This window comes from Eutrema salsugineum, unplaced genomic scaffold (genome assembly GCF_000478725.1).
Source record: "Eutrema salsugineum unplaced genomic scaffold, Eutsalg1_0 scaffold_19, whole genome shotgun sequence".
In the NCBI taxonomy this organism is placed as follows: domain Eukaryota; kingdom Viridiplantae; phylum Streptophyta; class Magnoliopsida; order Brassicales; family Brassicaceae; genus Eutrema; species Eutrema salsugineum.
Window position 1 is genome coordinate 1630899 of NW_006256838.1, and position 17289 is coordinate 1648187.

The 17289-nt window shown below is 36.6% G+C and overlaps 5 protein-coding genes across 10 annotated transcripts; 3 read left to right on the forward strand and 2 right to left on the reverse strand.

Annotated features, from left to right (window-relative positions):
• Window positions 1-425: 425 nt before the first annotated feature.
• Window positions 426-1962, forward strand: LOC18020142 (peroxisomal and mitochondrial division factor 1). 2 transcript variants are annotated; one of them, XM_006402681.2, is made up of 2 exons: window positions 426-544; window positions 775-1962. In XM_006402681.2, the coding sequence occupies exon 2, from the start codon at window positions 786-788 to the stop codon at window positions 1719-1721; it is 936 nt and encodes a 311-aa protein (XP_006402744.1). In that variant the 5' UTR covers window positions 426-544; window positions 775-785; the 3' UTR covers window positions 1722-1962. The 2 variants fall into 2 exon arrangements, with proteins under 2 accessions (XP_006402744.1, XP_024012739.1); XM_024156971.1 differs by having other exon boundaries at window positions 437-544; window positions 781-1962.
• A 427-nt stretch (window positions 1963-2389) lies between these two features.
• LOC18020143 lies at window positions 2390-4072 on the forward strand. 2 transcript variants are annotated; one of them, XM_024157182.1, is made up of 6 exons: window positions 2390-3060; window positions 3168-3245; window positions 3341-3414; window positions 3482-3589; window positions 3714-3847; window positions 3961-4072. In XM_024157182.1, exons 1-5 carry the CDS (start codon window positions 2406-2408, stop codon window positions 3828-3830), a joined length of 1032 nt encoding a protein of 343 aa, XP_024012950.1. In that variant the 5' UTR covers window positions 2390-2405; the 3' UTR covers window positions 3831-3847; window positions 3961-4072. The 2 variants fall into 2 exon arrangements, with proteins under 2 accessions (XP_024012950.1, XP_006402745.2); XM_006402682.2 differs by lacking the exon at window positions 3961-4072 and having other exon boundaries at window positions 3714-3945.
• A 47-nt stretch (window positions 4073-4119) lies between these two features.
• LOC18020144 lies at window positions 4120-6035 on the reverse strand. The gene is made up of 2 exons (XM_006402683.2): window positions 5887-6035; window positions 4120-5616 (listed from the first exon to the last, which is right to left on the reverse strand). Exon 2 carries the CDS (start codon window positions 5612-5614, stop codon window positions 4577-4579), a length of 1038 nt encoding a protein of 345 aa, XP_006402746.1. The 5' UTR covers window positions 5615-5616; window positions 5887-6035; the 3' UTR covers window positions 4120-4576.
• Window positions 6036-8398: 2363 nt separating this feature from the next.
• On the forward strand, window positions 8399-12489 carry LOC18020145 (probable galacturonosyltransferase 15). The gene is made up of 6 exons (XM_006402684.2): window positions 8399-8931; window positions 9298-9341; window positions 10435-10596; window positions 10812-11396; window positions 11488-11790; window positions 11879-12489. The coding sequence occupies exons 1-6, from the start codon at window positions 8703-8705 to the stop codon at window positions 12161-12163; spliced, it is 1608 nt and encodes a 535-aa protein (XP_006402747.1). The 5' UTR covers window positions 8399-8702; the 3' UTR covers window positions 12164-12489.
• A 310-nt stretch (window positions 12490-12799) lies between these two features.
• LOC18020146 (agamous-like MADS-box protein AGL1) lies at window positions 12800-16904 on the reverse strand. Of its 4 annotated transcripts, none has more exons than XM_024157052.1 (8): window positions 16742-16904; window positions 15992-16223; window positions 14373-14454; window positions 14128-14189; window positions 13544-13643; window positions 13366-13407; window positions 13239-13280; window positions 12800-13132 (listed from the first exon to the last, which is right to left on the reverse strand). In XM_024157052.1, the coding sequence occupies exons 2-8, from the start codon at window positions 16216-16218 to the stop codon at window positions 12938-12940; spliced, it is 750 nt and encodes a 249-aa protein (XP_024012820.1). In that variant the 5' UTR covers window positions 16219-16223; window positions 16742-16904; the 3' UTR covers window positions 12800-12937. The 4 variants fall into 4 exon arrangements, with proteins under 4 accessions (XP_024012820.1, XP_006402748.1, XP_024012821.1 ...); XM_006402685.2 differs by lacking the exon at window positions 16742-16904 and adding an exon at window positions 16642-16721; XM_024157053.1 differs by lacking the exon at window positions 16742-16904 and adding an exon at window positions 16422-16526.
• Window positions 16905-17289: the final 385 nt, after the last annotated feature.

Sequence of the window (17289 nt, forward strand, 5' to 3'; positions counted from 1 at the left end):
ATGTCAATAAAATGAAAATAAATATATTAATGGTAGATAGTTATTTAATTTAAAACTTACTTCTTCTTTTTAATATTCTATATATAAACTATAAAATATGCCAATAATAGTGTGTTCAAGAAGATATATGATACTCATCAAACAAGGAGCCAGAAAAAATAGAGATCAGTAAAATGATGTTGTGTTAACTTTGTGAGCGATTATGGTAAAAACTCTGAGTGTAAAACTCATCGAATAATTATTTAGTTATAAACTCTTGTTCACCCAAAAAAAAAAATTATAATATAATATTGTGAGCGATTATAATTGGAGATCACCACTAATGGGCCATATAACGAGAGATCACTAAAATGATGTTACCAAGTGGACTTGCTTAAAGCACGTGCCTGGTTTACAGGCGTCTGATGCATTTTCTGAACCAGCCCAATTTCTCAACGCCATTTGCTGTCACTATAAACCCTAAGAATCGAATCCTTAAACCGATAAATCTGATTCCTCCCCGGAAAATCTCGTCGTTTTCTTACTTTCCCAGGAAAATCGAAAGGTACACATATCAAGAGAACTCTCCTCTTATCTTTACTCGTGAATCGTAGTACTTGTTTTTATTTTCTTATCAGCGATTAGGGAAAATTTCTTATCGCGATGTTTTTTTGCCGAGAAAAAGTCAGAGTGACTGATTCTCTAAAGCATTAAAGTTTTACGAGATTTTGATTTTCGTTGCCCGTTGCGTCATTCATATTATTGCGTCTGAATTCTGTTTTCCAATTTTTATAGAAACAGCGTAAATGGCGGATGAGGTGGTAATTCACGGTGGCGTTGATGATCGTGCGGCGAAGGGGATCTCCGACTCCGAACAGGGACAGGAAAAAGAGATTGAGGAAATGGAGAACAAGAACCAAGAGCTAACGAGGGAGAATCTTGAGATGAAGGGGAGGTTAGAGAGGCTATCGGGAGAAATCGAAGAGATGAAAGGTGTAGATGCGGAGATGAATCAGAGGTTCGGAGAAATGGAGAAAGAGATTGAGGAATACGAGGAAGAGAAGAAAGCTCTAGAATCTATTTCTACGAGAGCTGTCGAGCTCGAAACAGAGGTGTCGAATCTTCAGGAGGATCTGAACACTTCCTTGACAGGATTGGATAAGACGGCGGAAGAAGTGGCGGAGCTGAAGAAAGCGTTGGCGGAGAAAGGGGAGAAGCTGGATGGGTATGAGAAGGAAGCTGAGGTTTTGAGGAAAGATAGAGCTGAGGTCGAGAAGAGGGTTAGAGATTTGGAGAGGAAAATTGGGGTTTTTGAAGTGAGGGAAATGGAGGAGAGGAGCAAGAAACTTAGACTAGAAGAGGAGATGAGGGAGAAAGCGGATGAGAAAGAGAGGGAGATAAACGAATTGCAGAAGAAAGTCGGTGTCTTGAATCTGGAATTGGTGAAGAATGGAGAGGAATTGGAGAAATGCAAGTCTGAGAAGAAGCTCACAGAGGAAGCTCTGAGTGAAGCTGGAATAAGAGAGAAGGAGATGGAGTTGAAGAAGGACGAGTTGCTGAAGAAGGTTGAAGAAGCGAAGGAGACGATAGTTGAGTTGAATGAGAGAACCTTGAATCCTGGTAATGGAGGTTCAGTAGTCGCAAGAGACACAAAGGTTTCCATGGAAGTAGAGTTGTGGCCAGTGGTTGCTGCTGGTTTGGTTGCAGCGACCTTGTTCGTCTGCTATTCTAAGCTAAGGTGATTTTGATAAATCTTTAGCGGAGGAATAACTGATGACCAATTTCTTAAGATTGATTTCAAGAATGGATTATACAGGTTGGCTACAAATTTGTTTTGGGTTTGGAATTTGTGATTGTTTTTGGTTGTTGGATATCATGTTTTTGTTGATGCGAAATCTTCAGTTTTGTTATGCCATGAAAGAATTTCGTAACTGTTCTTTATAACTTGTACTTGTCGTCTCGTCATTTTCGTCAATTTACTGGATTTCAAAGAGAAACATGTTTCTAATAGATTTGCTTGACCAAATGCTTCTTTATCCCAAGTCCTTGAGTACCAACATTGCTTGGAAACTAAAGGAAAGGAAGAATGAAAACAACATATCAAAGGTCTGTTTTCAAGAAATGGAACAACTCGTTGTAGATTATGACATTAAGACCGGGAAATATGTTAAAGGAAAAAGACAGCAAATTTAAGACAAGAGAGACATATGAGCAAATGAAAGAAACCAAAGCAATGAAATGGTTAATTAGCTTTTATTACTGTCCGTTTATATTTTTGGAAGAAACCAAACCAAAGCGTGTGGAAGAAAAAAAGTTGACTTTTTTTCTTCCAACGGCTCCAAGAAATCTGGAATAATTTCCGATAAACAACTTACAACTACTTTTCTTGGTCAATAAAAGTAAAAATTATTATAAAGAAGCCTGAGATGCAGACCCCATTGATGGCTGCCTCCACTACTTTCTACTACCCAATCCGTAAAAGTTTCCTTCTTCCCCCTTCCCGTAACAAACGAAACCCTAATCTCATCTCTTGCTCCACCAAGCCCGTTTGCTCTCCTCCATCGCCTTCTCCCTCTTCTCTGCAAACGACAAGCCATCGAAGCCAAAAGCAGAACCTGCGTCTACCCTCTTTTGAAGATTCGTTTCTTCTCTACCAATTCAGCTCTCCGACCGAAGACCCAGGATTCTCTAACCGGATCTCCGAACAATTTGAAGGAGAGCCGCCGGAATTGTTGTTCCCCAGTGTAGAAGAGAACAAAAGCTTGGAAATTTCGTCGAACATGTGGTGGGCAGATCTGAAAGCGGCTGTTGGGCAACGAATCAACGTAGAGGGTATCGTTTCTTCGGTCTCTGTAGTTGTTAGAGATCGTCATTTGGTTCTTCCGCATATTTCGGTGAGAGATTTACGGTACATTGACTGGGGAGAGCTCAAGAGAAAGGGCTTCAAAGGCGTAGTGTTCGATAAAGATAATACTCTTACGGCTCCTTATTCTCTAGCGATCTGGCCACCACTCCGGCCTTCGATTGACCGGTGTAAAGTCGTGTTTGGACATGACATCGCCGTGTTTAGCAATTCCGCAGGTAAAGTTACGGATTTTTTTTTTTTTTGATTTTTTTGTTCGGTTGTGGTTTTCTGGTTTATTGAAGATGCTAACCTTTTGTTCACTTCCGGGTCTGCTGAAATTTAGGTCTTACGGAATATGATCATGATGATTCGAAAGCTAAAGCATTGGAGGCTGAAACAGGAATTAGAGTGTTGAGGCATAGTAAGTTCGTTGATCCACTGTGATTCTCTTGGTTTATCAGAGCATCATTGTAACTGGTAAATGATAAGGACTGTGTTTTTGATTCATGATTTTAGGAGTAAAGAAGCCTGCAGGAACTGCTGAAGAAGTCGAGAAACACTTTGGTTGCGCATCTTCAGAGCTAATCATGGTAAACTTTCTGGTATTTGATTTTTGGATGATAAGGTGTTATATGTAATGTAAGTGTTTTTGGGCAGGTGGGTGATCGACCTTTCACAGATATTGTTTACGGGAACAGAAACGGATTCTTAACCGTATTAACTGAGCCTTTGAGTCGAGCAGAGGAGCCTTTCATTGTTAGACAGGTTGGTTTTTCTTCAGAGAATGGAAGCACATAACTCTGTTTCTGCATCTACTTTTCTCTTTTCGAATTGCCTTAAGAGGTATGTATGCTATAGCTAAATGGAGTTTTTTTTCACTTAATTGCAGGTAAGAAGATTAGAGTTGGCCTTGTTGAAACGTTGGTTAAGAAAAGGTTTGAAGCCTGTGGATCATGGTTTGGTATCAGATGTAACACAATTTGTTAAGGATCCATCAGATTTGTAAGAAGGGTTCTCTGTTTGGTAAGAAACAACTTGTTCCTTGTTCTTTTTTTGTGTAATGGAAATTTTCGACTTCTTGGGCTTTGGCCAGATGCATGAAAATGAGAGTTCTTATTTTTGCTATTTATTTCTAGTTTTGTAAACACAAAATCTTCACATCAAGGGTCTTTCATAGTTTGGGTTTCAAAAAATTGGAAATGGCAAGAGGAGCAAGATGTAGAAATACAGTCAGAGCATTGAAAGCAGCTACTGTTGATGTGAAGTAAAATTAGTCGGGGAAAAAAAACAGAGTGCCCAAGAATCATGCTTAACATTAGAAGTTTCAAGCAATGCATCTCAGCCAAACAAAACCATGAGCATATATCGCATGTTACAAGACAGGCAAGATGCTAAAAATAGTAAATTTGGAGGTACAGGAATACTCTCAAACCAGTTTCTAAACAATATGGTTTGTGGGTTAACCCTAACAGCCAACATTGCTCTTCAGGTTTTCCACACGTCTAAGCATATCAAAAATTTGTATAATTGTCAAATGATCTTGCTTTAGATAATCCCTCAGGATGATTTGGTGGGCTTAGTTAACTATAAACGAGGATAAAAATGCAGCTGGCCTTGCGCAACTCAACTGAACTTCAATCGAAAGTGTAGTTCCTTTCAAGAATGTCCCTTTGGAGTCAGATATATATATATGTGCAATCCATCTTACAGCTTTCAACGAAGGATCTTGATACATGAAAATCTACCAGGCACTCATCCCATATGCGATTCAAACCAGTTAAAGATTTGTTCAGATTGCAAGCTCGTCATCTCATGATATGCATATGCAAGATTCAGTTCTTCTTCAACAGGAGTAATCAAACTTTGGTCCAGTGATATTTTGTAGCTACTAAGAGCTTGTTTCCACGGTGTTCTCCGCCCATCACGCTTCAAGTATCCCTTATCATCAACAAACCCCTCGTCTTGAAAAAACTTGAACAGTTTGGCTGAGACATCAAGACCAAGACCTGGAATCCTATCTGCCAAGAAATCCGGGGAAAGCGCCAAATCCAAGCATTCAATCTCTGCAGCATCAATGCCTTCCATTCTGAGACCTTGTAAAAACTCTCTAATCTTTTGCTGTCTGTACACATCTTTAGGCATGTGCACAAAAAGAGTCGGTGGATACTGTTTAGTGACACTAATCTGATCAAACACTCCTTCCGCGATCATAAGCACGATGCTACTAAACCGCATCTCTATTGCAAGAGCAGAGACAAAGTAGCCACCAGATGAAGCTCCTAACGCAACAAGAGGAAGTCTTTCGAGCTCGTGCTTCTTGACCCACGACTTTATTATCTTTTCAACAATCGATTTCTCCTTCCCGAACGTCCAGCAGTTTCCAGCACTAGATACAGTTATAACAGCGAAATTACGAGATAGAGCAAATCTGACAAGACGCATCTCCTCTGGTAGACCAGTACATTCTGGACAATCTGGTGATCTGTCCCAAAAGTCAGAAGCTTTCCTTTGGCAACCATGAGCAACAAACAGAACTGCCTTTGGTGACTTTGGTATCTTCCATATCAAATGAGTCTTGTTTTGAATCTCTACGGTCGGATGAAATTGCGAATCAGGCTTGACACTGTCCGAAATGTGTCTCCGTAGATCCAAATCCGTGCCCTGATTCTTGCCACTGAAACAAAAGAAGAGAAGTGCGACCACTAAGATCCCAACAACGAAAGTAACTCCTAATCGATGGCTTCGAGATCCGTATAAAGGAGGTTTCCCTTTATCACTACGCTTCAACATCACTGTAAAGACAAAGTAAAATAAATCTCTCAGGGTTGAAACGTAACACTGAGACCAATACAGCGAAAGAGTAACATCCCTGATACACCCAATCTCTCCTATGAAAATCACATTCGTTTATATAATCAACCAAGTTTATATCAATCAAATTATCGCATCAACCAATCAGATCAAACATTCCACGTTAACGGATTTCAGGGACTAAGACTGTGAAAATCGAAAATAACAAAACGATCATCAATCCGATGAGAAGAGAGGAAGATGATTATAACCTTGGTCCACTTTATTCCCACCGGCGAGTGGTTATTACGACCCGCCAGGTTCCGAGAGAATTCCCGACGCCGTGAACAATGAATGCAAACACCGTTCCGTTTTCTTGCGATTGTGACCTTATTTTTTCGTTTGACTGCGTTGCGATTGTGACTCAACTTTTTTCTTTTTTGGCCAAGTTTACTACAGAACATCTAACGAAAAGCGTTCCGTTTTGCATTTTTAAACTCACAATTCTTGTAGTTTAAATTCAGACTATTTTTAGTAGATTAGTAGTCTAAAGGGTAGTCTAGTAGTCTACCATAACACTGTAGCGATAGTAGACTATTTTACAATTGACACTCACACAGAAACCATAACACTGTAGCGATAGTAGACTAGTAGTTTAAAGGGTAGTCTAAACTCCAAACTGTTTCAAGTAAATTTCTGGTAAATAGTTTATACTAATACCGCTAAAGTGTTATATATGGATTTGCTCCTCCTGTTGTATATGTTTTCATATCAAAATGTTAATTAGGTGAATTTATATACAAAGTTTCTTTTATAAGACTAAACAAAAAGGATGATATTACAACAATTAGTTTGATCTTTGCATCGTAACCATTAATTAAAAGACTAGTGTATCTTGATCCTCAGAAGTGTGCCAAGATGGAGAAGAGAAATCCTTGAAGTAGAGCCGTAGAGCAAATCTAAGACTAGAGTATGGAGAAATTAACTCGATTGTTGGTTATTACCAAATTCTTTTTTTTAGTGCATTGTAGTACTGTTCAATATACATACCCGAAACCCGCATACGGTCTGCTAGAGTAAATTCAAAGGTCATGTTTTGAAAACAATTTAAAAATTTTCATTGCATGGATAATAATATGTAATTTCCAAATTCTATCAACTTGTGTAGGAACATTGTCAATTGCACTATCAATACATGCAGAAACGACAAGACGCATGTTGTATTCAAAATTATTAAATTGTACCACTTTCTACACTGAAACATGCATCTATGATTTAAGTTATCCAAAGTAGCTGACACTATTTTTGTATTTCTTACCATGATTATCCTTTCTGACCACACTATATAGTTTACAGAACATATTTGTTTTTAAATGTACATTTTTCCATATCGAGAAACATCAACTGAAATGAGGAATTCATATACTATGTTGAATTTGAAATATTAATTTAATGTAATGAAGAAAACGGTTTTATCTATAAATTTCAGTGTATAAATCGATCAAACAAACATATCTAAATATCTGAAATACATTTCAGTTTCCATCAGTTTTTTTTTTCTTTTGTTTCCGAAGACTTCAGTTCCGTTGATGTTCCGTATTTAAATGGTGAAAGCACTTTGTATCACCGTTCACAAGAATTTGTGTCGTTTTTAAAATGTATATATCATGACATATGTGTTGCATGCATTTTGACAAAAAAAAGAAAAAAACAAAGATTAATCACGCACATAATATGTTTTGCGCCAAAAACCGAGTTCAACACATTTTAACCAGATTTAAAAATGAATGATATAGACTCATATAACTGACTCGGAAACAATTGTATTCAGAGGGATTTATTTCATTTTAGTCAAACGTTAAAATATAGAATTTGAACTTTGAAGTTATTTAAATCACTACGTAGACTCTTGTAGTCGTGTTCCATATCATCAGTTGTCTTCGTTTCGCACCTCATCGATCTCCCGTATAGTATACTATTACTATATCCTTGATATGTGCCTTATTCAACTACAACCACTCAAATGATCATGAACAAAAACACAAAATATGTAATTAATGTCTGACAATTCACACCCTAGGGCACTATAGCACGATATCACTCAAGTTGTATGATTGCTTCCTGTTTTTCATAATCAACACAAATTGAATAGTTTTAGGTTCTATTAATAGAGTTTAGACAAATAATTAAGTATGTCGAAGTGGTCCATTGATTAATGAGATTAATTAATGAGTTAAAACTTCGCTAACTAGCTACTATTCTCCATTGCCAAGACAGATCAATTAATGGACGGTGATCTCCAGGAATAGCGCACCATTAATTCCATGTGGGCTACCACACTGGAACCCTCTCTGCTATGTGTCGGTGTGACTCCACAAAATACAAAAATACTTGTGGAGAAGGACATTCCTGTAATTTTCTGCAGCGTAAATTACTCTTTACTCGGTAAATATTTCTGTAGTTATCAGTATCACTATAATAAAAAGTAAAAAAGCTTCCATAGGTCGTTTTATCCTAACCATATTAATTGCGTGTAATTATTAGCTTAATTAATCTATACATACACAAACATTTACACATATGTGCTAAATTCCCGCGGAGTTGAACGCGGCATTGTTTTTGGCTTTTTAAAAAAAATATACATTGGAGTATTTTATTACTTTTTAAGTTTATTTAATTTTCAGGAACTCGTGACTATGAAGAATAATAACACTGGTGAAATATATTTTTACGGAAATAATAATTAATAAATTTGTATTTATTTGGTTTTACATATGTCCCCCTTTGGCTTCTTTAGAAATTCCTACTTTGAATGTTGTTTTATTCTCGTCGTACAGATCACAAAGCCAAAGCCCAGTCCCTCTCGCTCTTCGTCGAGCCTCCATAATCCACTGATTGTTACCCAAATTTTGGATTCGCGTCTTCGATTTTCCGTCACCGAGCTTCTTCCTCATCCGGATCCCTGTTGGCTTTTGATCTTTCCAGTGAGAGTGGAGATCGGAGATCTGGAAAATAGAGTCGAGTCTTACTGTTTTGGATTGATGGAAGTGGAGAGACAGTGTGAGAAAGTGAGGGAAACTGTGAAGAAATGAAGTTTTACATATCGGCGACGGGGATTAAGAAGGTTACTATATCGAATCCCGGCGTCGGAATCGGAAAAGGAGGCGGAGGATGCGCGGCAGCAGCGGTGGCGCGTAGGTTCTCTGGTCGTACGTTATTGCTGTTGCTGCTGCTGCTCGCCATCGTCCTCCCTTTCATTTTCGTCAGGTTCGCGTTTCTCGTCCTCGAATCCGCCTCCGTTTGCGATTCTCCCCTCGGTACTTTTTCCCCTCGAATATATACATTTTCTTCTTCTTCTTCTTAATCTTCAAATAAAGATTATTAGACTCCATGTCCTCTTCGAATTTTTGAATTAATCGGTTACTCGTTTCCACTTCCGATTAATGTATACTAATAATGAATTTGACAAAACTTCGTTCTATAATAGTTTGGAATGAATTATCCAGGAAGATGCAAAGTGTGAATCCAATAAATGATTGGCTTCGCCGCTTCGACTTGGATTATATCATAAATCTTCGTATTCAATGCTCTGTTATTTTTGGTTTGTCTATTCATGTATATTAAGTTTCGTATGATTTGTAATTTAATATTACTACTTTTTCTTTTGACTTTGGTATTCGCAGATTGCATGGGACTGAGACTTTTCCGTGGGGGCGACACATCTCTGGTAAGCTTTTGTATTAATCTAATATTTAAATACATTCGTAATTTTATTTCTTATGTCGGCAAATGTTATAGTATATAGTATACAGTGGGGTACTTAAAATTTACGATATTTTTATGTGATGATTTGGGATTAGTTAGCTCTTCTTAATCATTACCTTTTACATCATCGATGGGAAACAGAAAAAGAAATTCAACACTTGCCATAGTGCTGCTATTCAATGGAAAAAAGATATGATTGTAATGAGAAAGAAAAAATAAGTATTTTCCAGCTGTATTACGTTAGTGTTGCTGGTGTCGTATAGTGAGAGGTGTGAGCCATGTCATTGTCTATGAACAGAGGGATGACGAAATAGTCTTAGGGTGAATTTGATTAACGATTTATGATTTGTGAATTGTGATTTGCTCTAGTTTCTATCCATGCAGTGACTTCTCGCGTATGATCTACACTTTGATAGAAATAGACATTTGGTGGATTTTCCCTTTCTTTTTCTTATCCTGGTAAATAGAATGATTTGATAGATTCATTTGTTATTTTTTATTGGGGTAGAACAAACTTGATCTGATATCAACATGTGGGATTGTCGGAATACGAGCCCACAAAGTGCTTTCTTATCATCTTTTTTTACCTTTTTTTACTTTATTAGAAACATATTATGCCCCAGAGAGTGTGTAATTAGAGGCAACACTGAGGGAGCTTAGTTTAATTGGATGGAATAAAAAAAAATGTTCTTCATAGAGTTCCATGGATTACTGCATATGCCAGAACCAACGTAGTAGACATCAGTTGGATGTAGGAGTTTCGACTTTCCACTCAGTGTGCTAACAGGACACGTGGTAGATTTAGCTGCCACGAGAAAATCCATAGCCACTTGGTTCCTTGTCCTTTATACGTAGCAACAAACAGAAACAAAGAGAAACGAGACAGATGGATAATTCCAATATTAGACTTGAACTAGGCTTTCCATTGCACTCTTTCGGTTTAAGCAGCTTTGTTGTTTTGCGTCATGACTCATGAGTTGATGTTAAGACACTATGACAGCTTTTTAGTCAGTAACAACTCACGGCAAGAAAATGCGTGTATGTGCCTCTTTCAGAAAATTAGGGAAGAGTTGACACGGGCGCTAGTGGAAGAAACAGATCAGGAAGCTATTGGAAGCGGAAAGAAGAGCTCATTGGAGTCATTTGATGACCTTGTCAAGGAGATGACGTTAAAACGCCGTGATATAAAAGCGTTTGCTTCTGTGACTAAGAAGATGGTAAGTCATTTCTTAAAATGTTTTGGCCATTCCAACTTTGGTAGAGAGTGGGATTATTTACTGTAAAAAAATTGTCATGGATTTGATGATGGTTATTCTATCTTAAGATAGGTCCAGTTTCTATCTTAAGATATGTCCAATCGCCAGTTAGTTTTTTTTTGTAGGAGTTGTTCCTTTTTCTATTCATGTGACACTTTGTTCTCTTTAATTTTCAGCTGTTGCAGATGGAACGTAAAGTCCAATCAGCAAAACATCATGAGTTAGTGTACTGGCATTTAGCATCTCACGGTATTCCCAAATGCCTCCATTGCCTTTCCCTCAGGTTAACAGAAGAGTACTCTGTGAATGCAATGGCTCGAACGCGTTTGCCTCCACCTGAATCCGTTTATCGTCTGACCGACCCATCTTTTCACCATGTCGTCATCTTGACCGACAATGTTCTCGCTGCCTCTGTCGTCATATCTTCTACTGTACGAAATGCTGTGAATCCAGAGAAGTTAGTCTTTCATATCGTTACGGATAAAAAAACCTACACCCCTATGCACGCTTGGTTTGCTATCAACTCTGCTTCATCAGCGGTTGTTGAAGTAAAGGGTCTTCATCAGTATGATTGGCCTCAAGAAGTGAATTTCAGAGTTAAAGAGATGCTGGAAATTCACCGCATGATATGGAGAAGGCATTATCAGAATTTGAAAGACTCTGATTATAGTTTCGTGGAGGGTACGCATGAGCAATCCTTGCAGGCTCTAAACCCTAGCTGCCTGGCACTTCTAAATCATCTCCGCATCTACATTCCCAAGGTAATGCTTTTTATCCACTCAACTCTTCTCTGAGCTTGAAAAAACCGATCTATTAATCATATTGAATTCTGTTTGCTTTTGGACCACGCAGCTTTTTCCAGATCTCAACAAGATAGTGTTGTTGGATGATGATGTAGTAGTACAACGCGACCTTTCGTCTTTGTGGGAAACAGATCTCAACGGTAAAGTTGTCGGTGCAGTTGTTGATTCGTGGTGCGGACACAACTGTTGTCCGGGAAGAAAATACAAAGACTATTTCAATTTCTCACATCCTCTGATCTCGTCAAATTTACTTCAAGATGATTGCGCTTGGCTCTCTGGTATGAATGTCTTTGATCTCAAAGCTTGGAGACAAACCAATATCACAGAAAGTTACTCCACATGGTTAAGACTCGTGAGTACATATATGTATATCAATCTTGTTTCTTCGTTATATTATCTGCGCTTGCAACTAAGCTATGCAAATCTTGATTTGACTGCAGAGCGTTAGTTCAGGGCTACAATTATGGCAACCAGGAGCTTTAGCACCGACTCTACTTGCTTTCAAAGGACTCACGAAGTCTCTTGATCCATCATGGCACGTAGCTGGATTAGGATCTCGGTCCTTTAAATCACCTGAAGAGATTCTGAAATCTGCTGCAGTTTTACATTTCAGCGGTCCAGCAAAGCCGTGGCTAGAAATTAGTAACCCTGAGGTACGATTTCACTGGTATAGATACGTAAATTCCTCCAACATCTTCGTTAGAAAATGTAAAATCATGAACTGATTATAAAATATGAAGTAAGGGCATACCAAAGATTAGAAACAAATAAAAGGAAAAGAGAAAAAAGAGTGATAAAAGCCAATACTTGCGGCCGTATGAGAGAATAGAGGGAAGAAGGTTTAGCCTTCAGCCTCTGCTCATATTTCTCTCATGTCCATATACTAAAGAGTAATATAACATTAGAGAAAGGACATTCTATTAGACCTTATGCATATGTAACTTTTGTTTTCTCCATTCTCTCAAATAGTACATAGTAAAATTAATGTAATTTTGTTTAATTATAGCGACGCATCATTATATAGAAATTCATCTCCAAATATATGTTTGTATTTTTGTAACTCATCATGTTGTTATGATTTTATCAAATATTTATAACTTTGCTAGTCTCTAACTGTATGGGTGTTTGGTGGACATCTAATCGAAGTTGTGTTCTAAATGTAAATAAATAAAGAGCACTTAAAAGTTACTGTATTGACTGGTAGTTCAGGCGTCTAATTTTATACGAGCAGGCTTTATAGTCAAATTATATGAAATTTACGACGGTTATCTGTTTCGAGCAGCTAATGGAATGAGGCCATATAAGCTGCTATGCGTTCGGGTTTTAGAACTTAAGATTAAAGTAAGAAAATAATAGGGCAATAGAAACAAGCGTTTTGTTTTCAATAATTATTATTGGAACCTAAACTCTGAAGTCGCATAAATATAATGTACTCTCTAGTCTTTCTCTCTCGCTAAATCGTTTTGAGAGGAAGAAACAAGTTTTCATTTTTTAGCTCCTTAAACAAGTTGAAGAGGAGGTTGGTCTTGGCCGGAGAATTGTTGATTCGGTTCAAGAAGGTTCACCGGAATATAGTTCCGATTATTATAATGCTGCGTCTGATCATGAGAAGACACACCAGATTCGTAAACCGCCGTCCCTTGTATCACACTTGATTCCTGCTGTTCTTGATTCAATCTCGCGCCTTCTGCTATCTGAAAAAACCCCAAAATCAAAGTTTGCTTGTGATAAACGTTATCTCGAATAGAAGATGAGCGAGAGACCAGAGATTGAGATTGGAAATTAAAAAACGTGACTAACCTTAGCTCGCAGGTACAAGTTATCGTGTTGCAACTCCATTTCCTGCAAGGTTTATGGGAAATCTCAAAACCAAAACCAAAACCAAAAAAAAAAAAAATGATAAAAGATATGAATGTAGTTGAGTTACCCTCTTCTGCATATACTCTATCTCTGCCACTAATAGCTCAGACTGCGATATTTTCATTTAAGAGTGAGAAAACTATTTATGAGATATATATATATATATATATATATAGAGAGAGAGAGAGAGAGAGAGAGAGAGAGAGAGAGAGAGAGAGAGAGAGAGAGACGAAGGTGTAATATACCTTCTTGGATCGGACGCGACTGATTCCTTTTTCAAGCCGCCCTTCGAGGTTTTTGAGTTCCTTGAAGTTCAAGGAACCAAGTGATTCCCCAACAATATGCCTTCAATTTATGAACATCAACATTTATGTATAAACAAAACAACCTCTAAAGGAAATTACGAGCTAACTTTTGCACCGAACTTATTCAAGAGAACTAGAAGTAACCACTGAGTCGGAGTTACATGCACTTCCATATATCTCCTAACCACACTAAAATTCAAGCAATTCCAAGTAAACCAAACTAAAGAAAAAAAAAAACAGATATCTTTCCAAAGGGACTATATATTTCAATAATGGTTAGTTAATATAAGACTCATTTTTTTTTCTGTATTTGTATTTTGATTTGGTTTTGCTGAAAAAGTCCAGGCAAAATTAAAACAAACCAAAAATTATTGGAAAAGAACTGAAAGTAAAATTTATATATTTGAATCCAATTCGATTTTTTTTTGGTTCATTAACAAATTCAGATGCTCATCTTTATTATAGATCCGAGTGATCAAGAAACAGAAACCATGTCTAAACCTCATAAAGAGTTTATCAGTTACCTGTTTGAATTCTGAATGTCTCGAATCTGCCTCCGAAGCTTAGAGGCTTCTTGCTGATAATACTTTAGAATTTCATGTATATACAAACACCAAAAACGTCACCGTGTCATGAATGCATTTTAAGAACCCTCTCTTTTTGTTTGGTAATGTTAGAGACTATATATATATATACATTTTCAACATTCTTTCATCATAATGACAAAATAAAAACAAAATCAAAGAGAATAACCGATAAGAAAGGGAACCTGAGTATTAGCTTCGGTGACGGAAGGAGGGTTGACGGCATCTGAACAAGCTTTTTTGTACCTTTCAATTGTACCCCTCACACTAATTAAAAACATGACCAAGAAAGAAAACCATTAGCTTTTAGTTAACTAATCTCTTTAAATAGAGTAGTTAATGTAGGGGATTCTTGATTGGTGTTTTGAAATGTTTTTTGAAAGGCCAAAAACCTTAAAAATCGACGAGAAAGGAATGTGATGGCTTTGGAGATTGGACCAGTTTCTTACCAGTAAGGGGATTAAACATCAATTCACACACATGGCTTGACTGGATTTCTTTTCATACATAAATAGACATTTCTTTCCAACTTATTTTACATAAGTAGACATTACGTTTCCAACTTATGTTACATAACTAGACAAGATATAGCTGTTAATGTATTTAATTCAAGGAATATATATATATATATATTATTTAGATATATATTGTACAAGCTAGTACTGTAGTATTTAATTAATATTGTGGTTTCAAATTGGTAATTAGGGTTTAGAGAGTAAAACAGAAGCAGTTTCATGCATATATATATGATTCAATGTCAGCAAAATATGCTTTAAGGATCAGAAATTGTTTTAATTATAATAAATGAAATAAGTGAAGTTCAGAATGCCAGAGATTCCCATTGGCTCGTACCACTTTGATTTCCGACACTTCTCTGAGTTATCTCCCTCTCATCAATATATCAATGCAGCATATACATCCTAAAAGGGCCTATATTTCATATCATTATTTGCATTTTTTTGTTACATTTTATGAGTGATTCCAATGTTTACAAAGTCATATGTGTGTTTATTGTTTGAAGGACTTCTTCTGCTATCATCACAAATAATTTGGACAACAGATAACGTGAGACAATAATGAGAAAAGAAAAAAGAAATCCCATTATATCTCAAACCTAATTAACATTTTCCATATACTAAATTGGAACCTAATTTTGCAAGCTACCTGTACGAATTTTGGAATTCTGTTACACAATTCATAAACATTTAGTTGAACGAAAGACTCATAAATCTAAACGTACACAATAATGAATTTGTTTTATTTATTTTTGGGTTAGATGATTAAAGAGATCCCTAGCGACAGCTCCTCATTAGGCTTTGCCCCAAGTTTCACTAGACAGAGGGTTACATAACTCTTGATCATTTACATACATATACATGCTATTTTCGTGTCAAGAAACTAACCTTTTGTCACTGATGAAACCCTAATTATGATTTGAAAAAAAAGTTAATGTCTCGTCAAAATTAAAGTAATTTATAGAAGGCTGGAAGCTGACAAGCATCAGACTCTAATGATTTACAGAAAAAAAGAATGAAACTAAGGAAAAGGCTAATAAATCAGAAGATGAGAAGACAAGACAGCCTTTTTTCTTCTTCTTAATTTGCATACACACACACACACACACATATATATATATATATGGGTCGGTCAGATTAACAGCAAAAACAAGTAATTAAGGATTGTAAATTAAGGGAAAAACCCTAATCTTGGCTCTAAATTTTGACTTCCACATATTTGAACTAAGGTTTTTTGTTAGTAGCTTTAAATCAAGAGAGAAAGGTCAAAAAGGTGTAGGAGATGGTACCTGTTGTTGGCATACTCATAGAGACGGCCACGAGTGGAGAAGATAACGAGAGCAACTTCAGCATCACACAAGACAGAGAGCTCATAAGCTTTCTTAAGAAGACCATTGCGTCGTTTGCAGAAAGTTACTTGACGATTTGTTGTGTTCTCTATCCTTTTAATCTCTATCTTCCCTCTCCCTAACTTCTTGCTACTGTCTGCGTCGTGGCTACTCCCACCTTCCTCCATTGTTCCTATCATATCATCCGATGAATCAAAAACACCAACAGAAGAGGGAGAGAGAGATAGAGAGTTTGAGAGAGATGAGAGAGGCTAATTAAGGTTGATGATCATTTAATCTTTTTGAAGATCAAGAATTATCAAGAAATCTATCAAAGCCATGATGTGGTAACTTAAGAACCAATCAGATTTTTAGCTGGCAAAAAACTCACATCACACAAAACTTGGGGCTTTTAAGATTAATTAATATTATATACTGTATAATGATCGAATCTCTTTGTAGATTAACAATAAACAAGAAACATATCAAACCCACGAATTAGTAACTCAAGGATCAGAGATCGAATTGAAAAGAAAAAAAAAAACTTTGATTAAAAAATCTTGTACTTTAGGGTTAATCTATACTGTATAAAATTGATCAAAACCTTATACCTTTGTTTCAAGATAATGATAGATCAGCAAAAAGAAGAAGGTAATGAGAAACTCTTCTTGAAAGAGACTATATATATTATTAGCTATTATTGATCAGTACCACTTAACTGCTGCTTCTGCTTTTCTAATTATGTTGTTCTTGAAATATCTCTCCTCTTTTTTTTTTTTTTTATTGTTGAAATTTTCTGTTCTGGTTTATCAGTTTCTTTTGAAGTAATATTTCTTTGAAGGTATCAAGACCCTACTTGCAGAAAATAGAAGGTTGCTAGTTTTCTTTGTGCTGAAATGTATTTATACATGGAAGAAAAAAAAGAAAAAATAGACCGATTATCTAACAAATTGTCCAAAAAGCACATACTCAACAAAGCTAGAAACTCACACTTTTTTATTCTCTATACATGCATATAAATAGATATGGATATCTATAAGTGAGATGTGTATTATTTTTACAGAACAAAAAACTGAAATTGAAGGGGAAGTAATTAAATATAAAATTAATAACAGAAATAAGAAATAAGAGAGAGAGAGAGAGAGAGAGAGAGAGAGAGAGAGAGAGAGAGAGAGAGAGAGAGAGAGAGAGAGAGAGAGAGAGAGAGAGAGAGAGAGAGAGATGAGTAGTAGGTGGAAGATACATTGAAGAAGGACCAT

Excerpts from the sequence above, each read along its gene's own strand:
- LOC18020142 (XM_006402681.2), top strand. The coding sequence starts at position 786 with ATGGCGGATGAGGTGGTAATTCACGGTGGCGTTGATGATCGTGCGGCG.
- LOC18020143 (XM_024157182.1), top strand. The coding sequence starts at position 2,406 with ATGCAGACCCCATTGATGGCTGCCTCCACTACTTTCTACTACCCAATC. Across the intron at positions 3,061-3,167 it reads CGTGTTTAGCAATTCCGCAG|GTCTTACGGAATATGATCAT; the intron begins GTAAAGTTACGG and ends GCTGAAATTTAG. Across the intron at positions 3,415-3,481 it reads CATCTTCAGAGCTAATCATG|GTGGGTGATCGACCTTTCAC; the intron begins GTAAACTTTCTG and ends GTTTTTGGGCAG.
- LOC18020144 (XM_006402683.2), bottom strand. The coding sequence starts at position 5,614 with ATGTTGAAGCGTAGTGATAAAGGGAAACCTCCTTTATACGGATCTCGA.
- LOC18020145 (XM_006402684.2), top strand. The coding sequence starts at position 8,703 with ATGAAGTTTTACATATCGGCGACGGGGATTAAGAAGGTTACTATATCG. Across the intron at positions 9,342-10,434 it reads GTGGGGGCGACACATCTCTG|AAAATTAGGGAAGAGTTGAC; the intron begins GTAAGCTTTTGT and ends TGCCTCTTTCAG. Across the intron at positions 11,397-11,487 it reads TCCGCATCTACATTCCCAAG|CTTTTTCCAGATCTCAACAA; the intron begins GTAATGCTTTTT and ends TGGACCACGCAG.
- LOC18020146 (XM_024157051.1), bottom strand. The coding sequence starts at position 16,230 with ATGATAGGAACAATGGAGGAAGGTGGGAGTAGCCACGACGCAGACAGT. Across the intron at positions 13,408-13,543 it reads GTCGCGTCCGATCCAAGAAG|TCTGAGCTATTAGTGGCAGA; the intron begins GTATATTACACC and ends AAAATATCGCAG. Across the intron at positions 13,133-13,238 it reads ACTTGTACCTGCGAGCTAAG|ATAGCAGAAGGCGCGAGATT; the intron begins GTTAGTCACGTT and ends GGGTTTTTTCAG.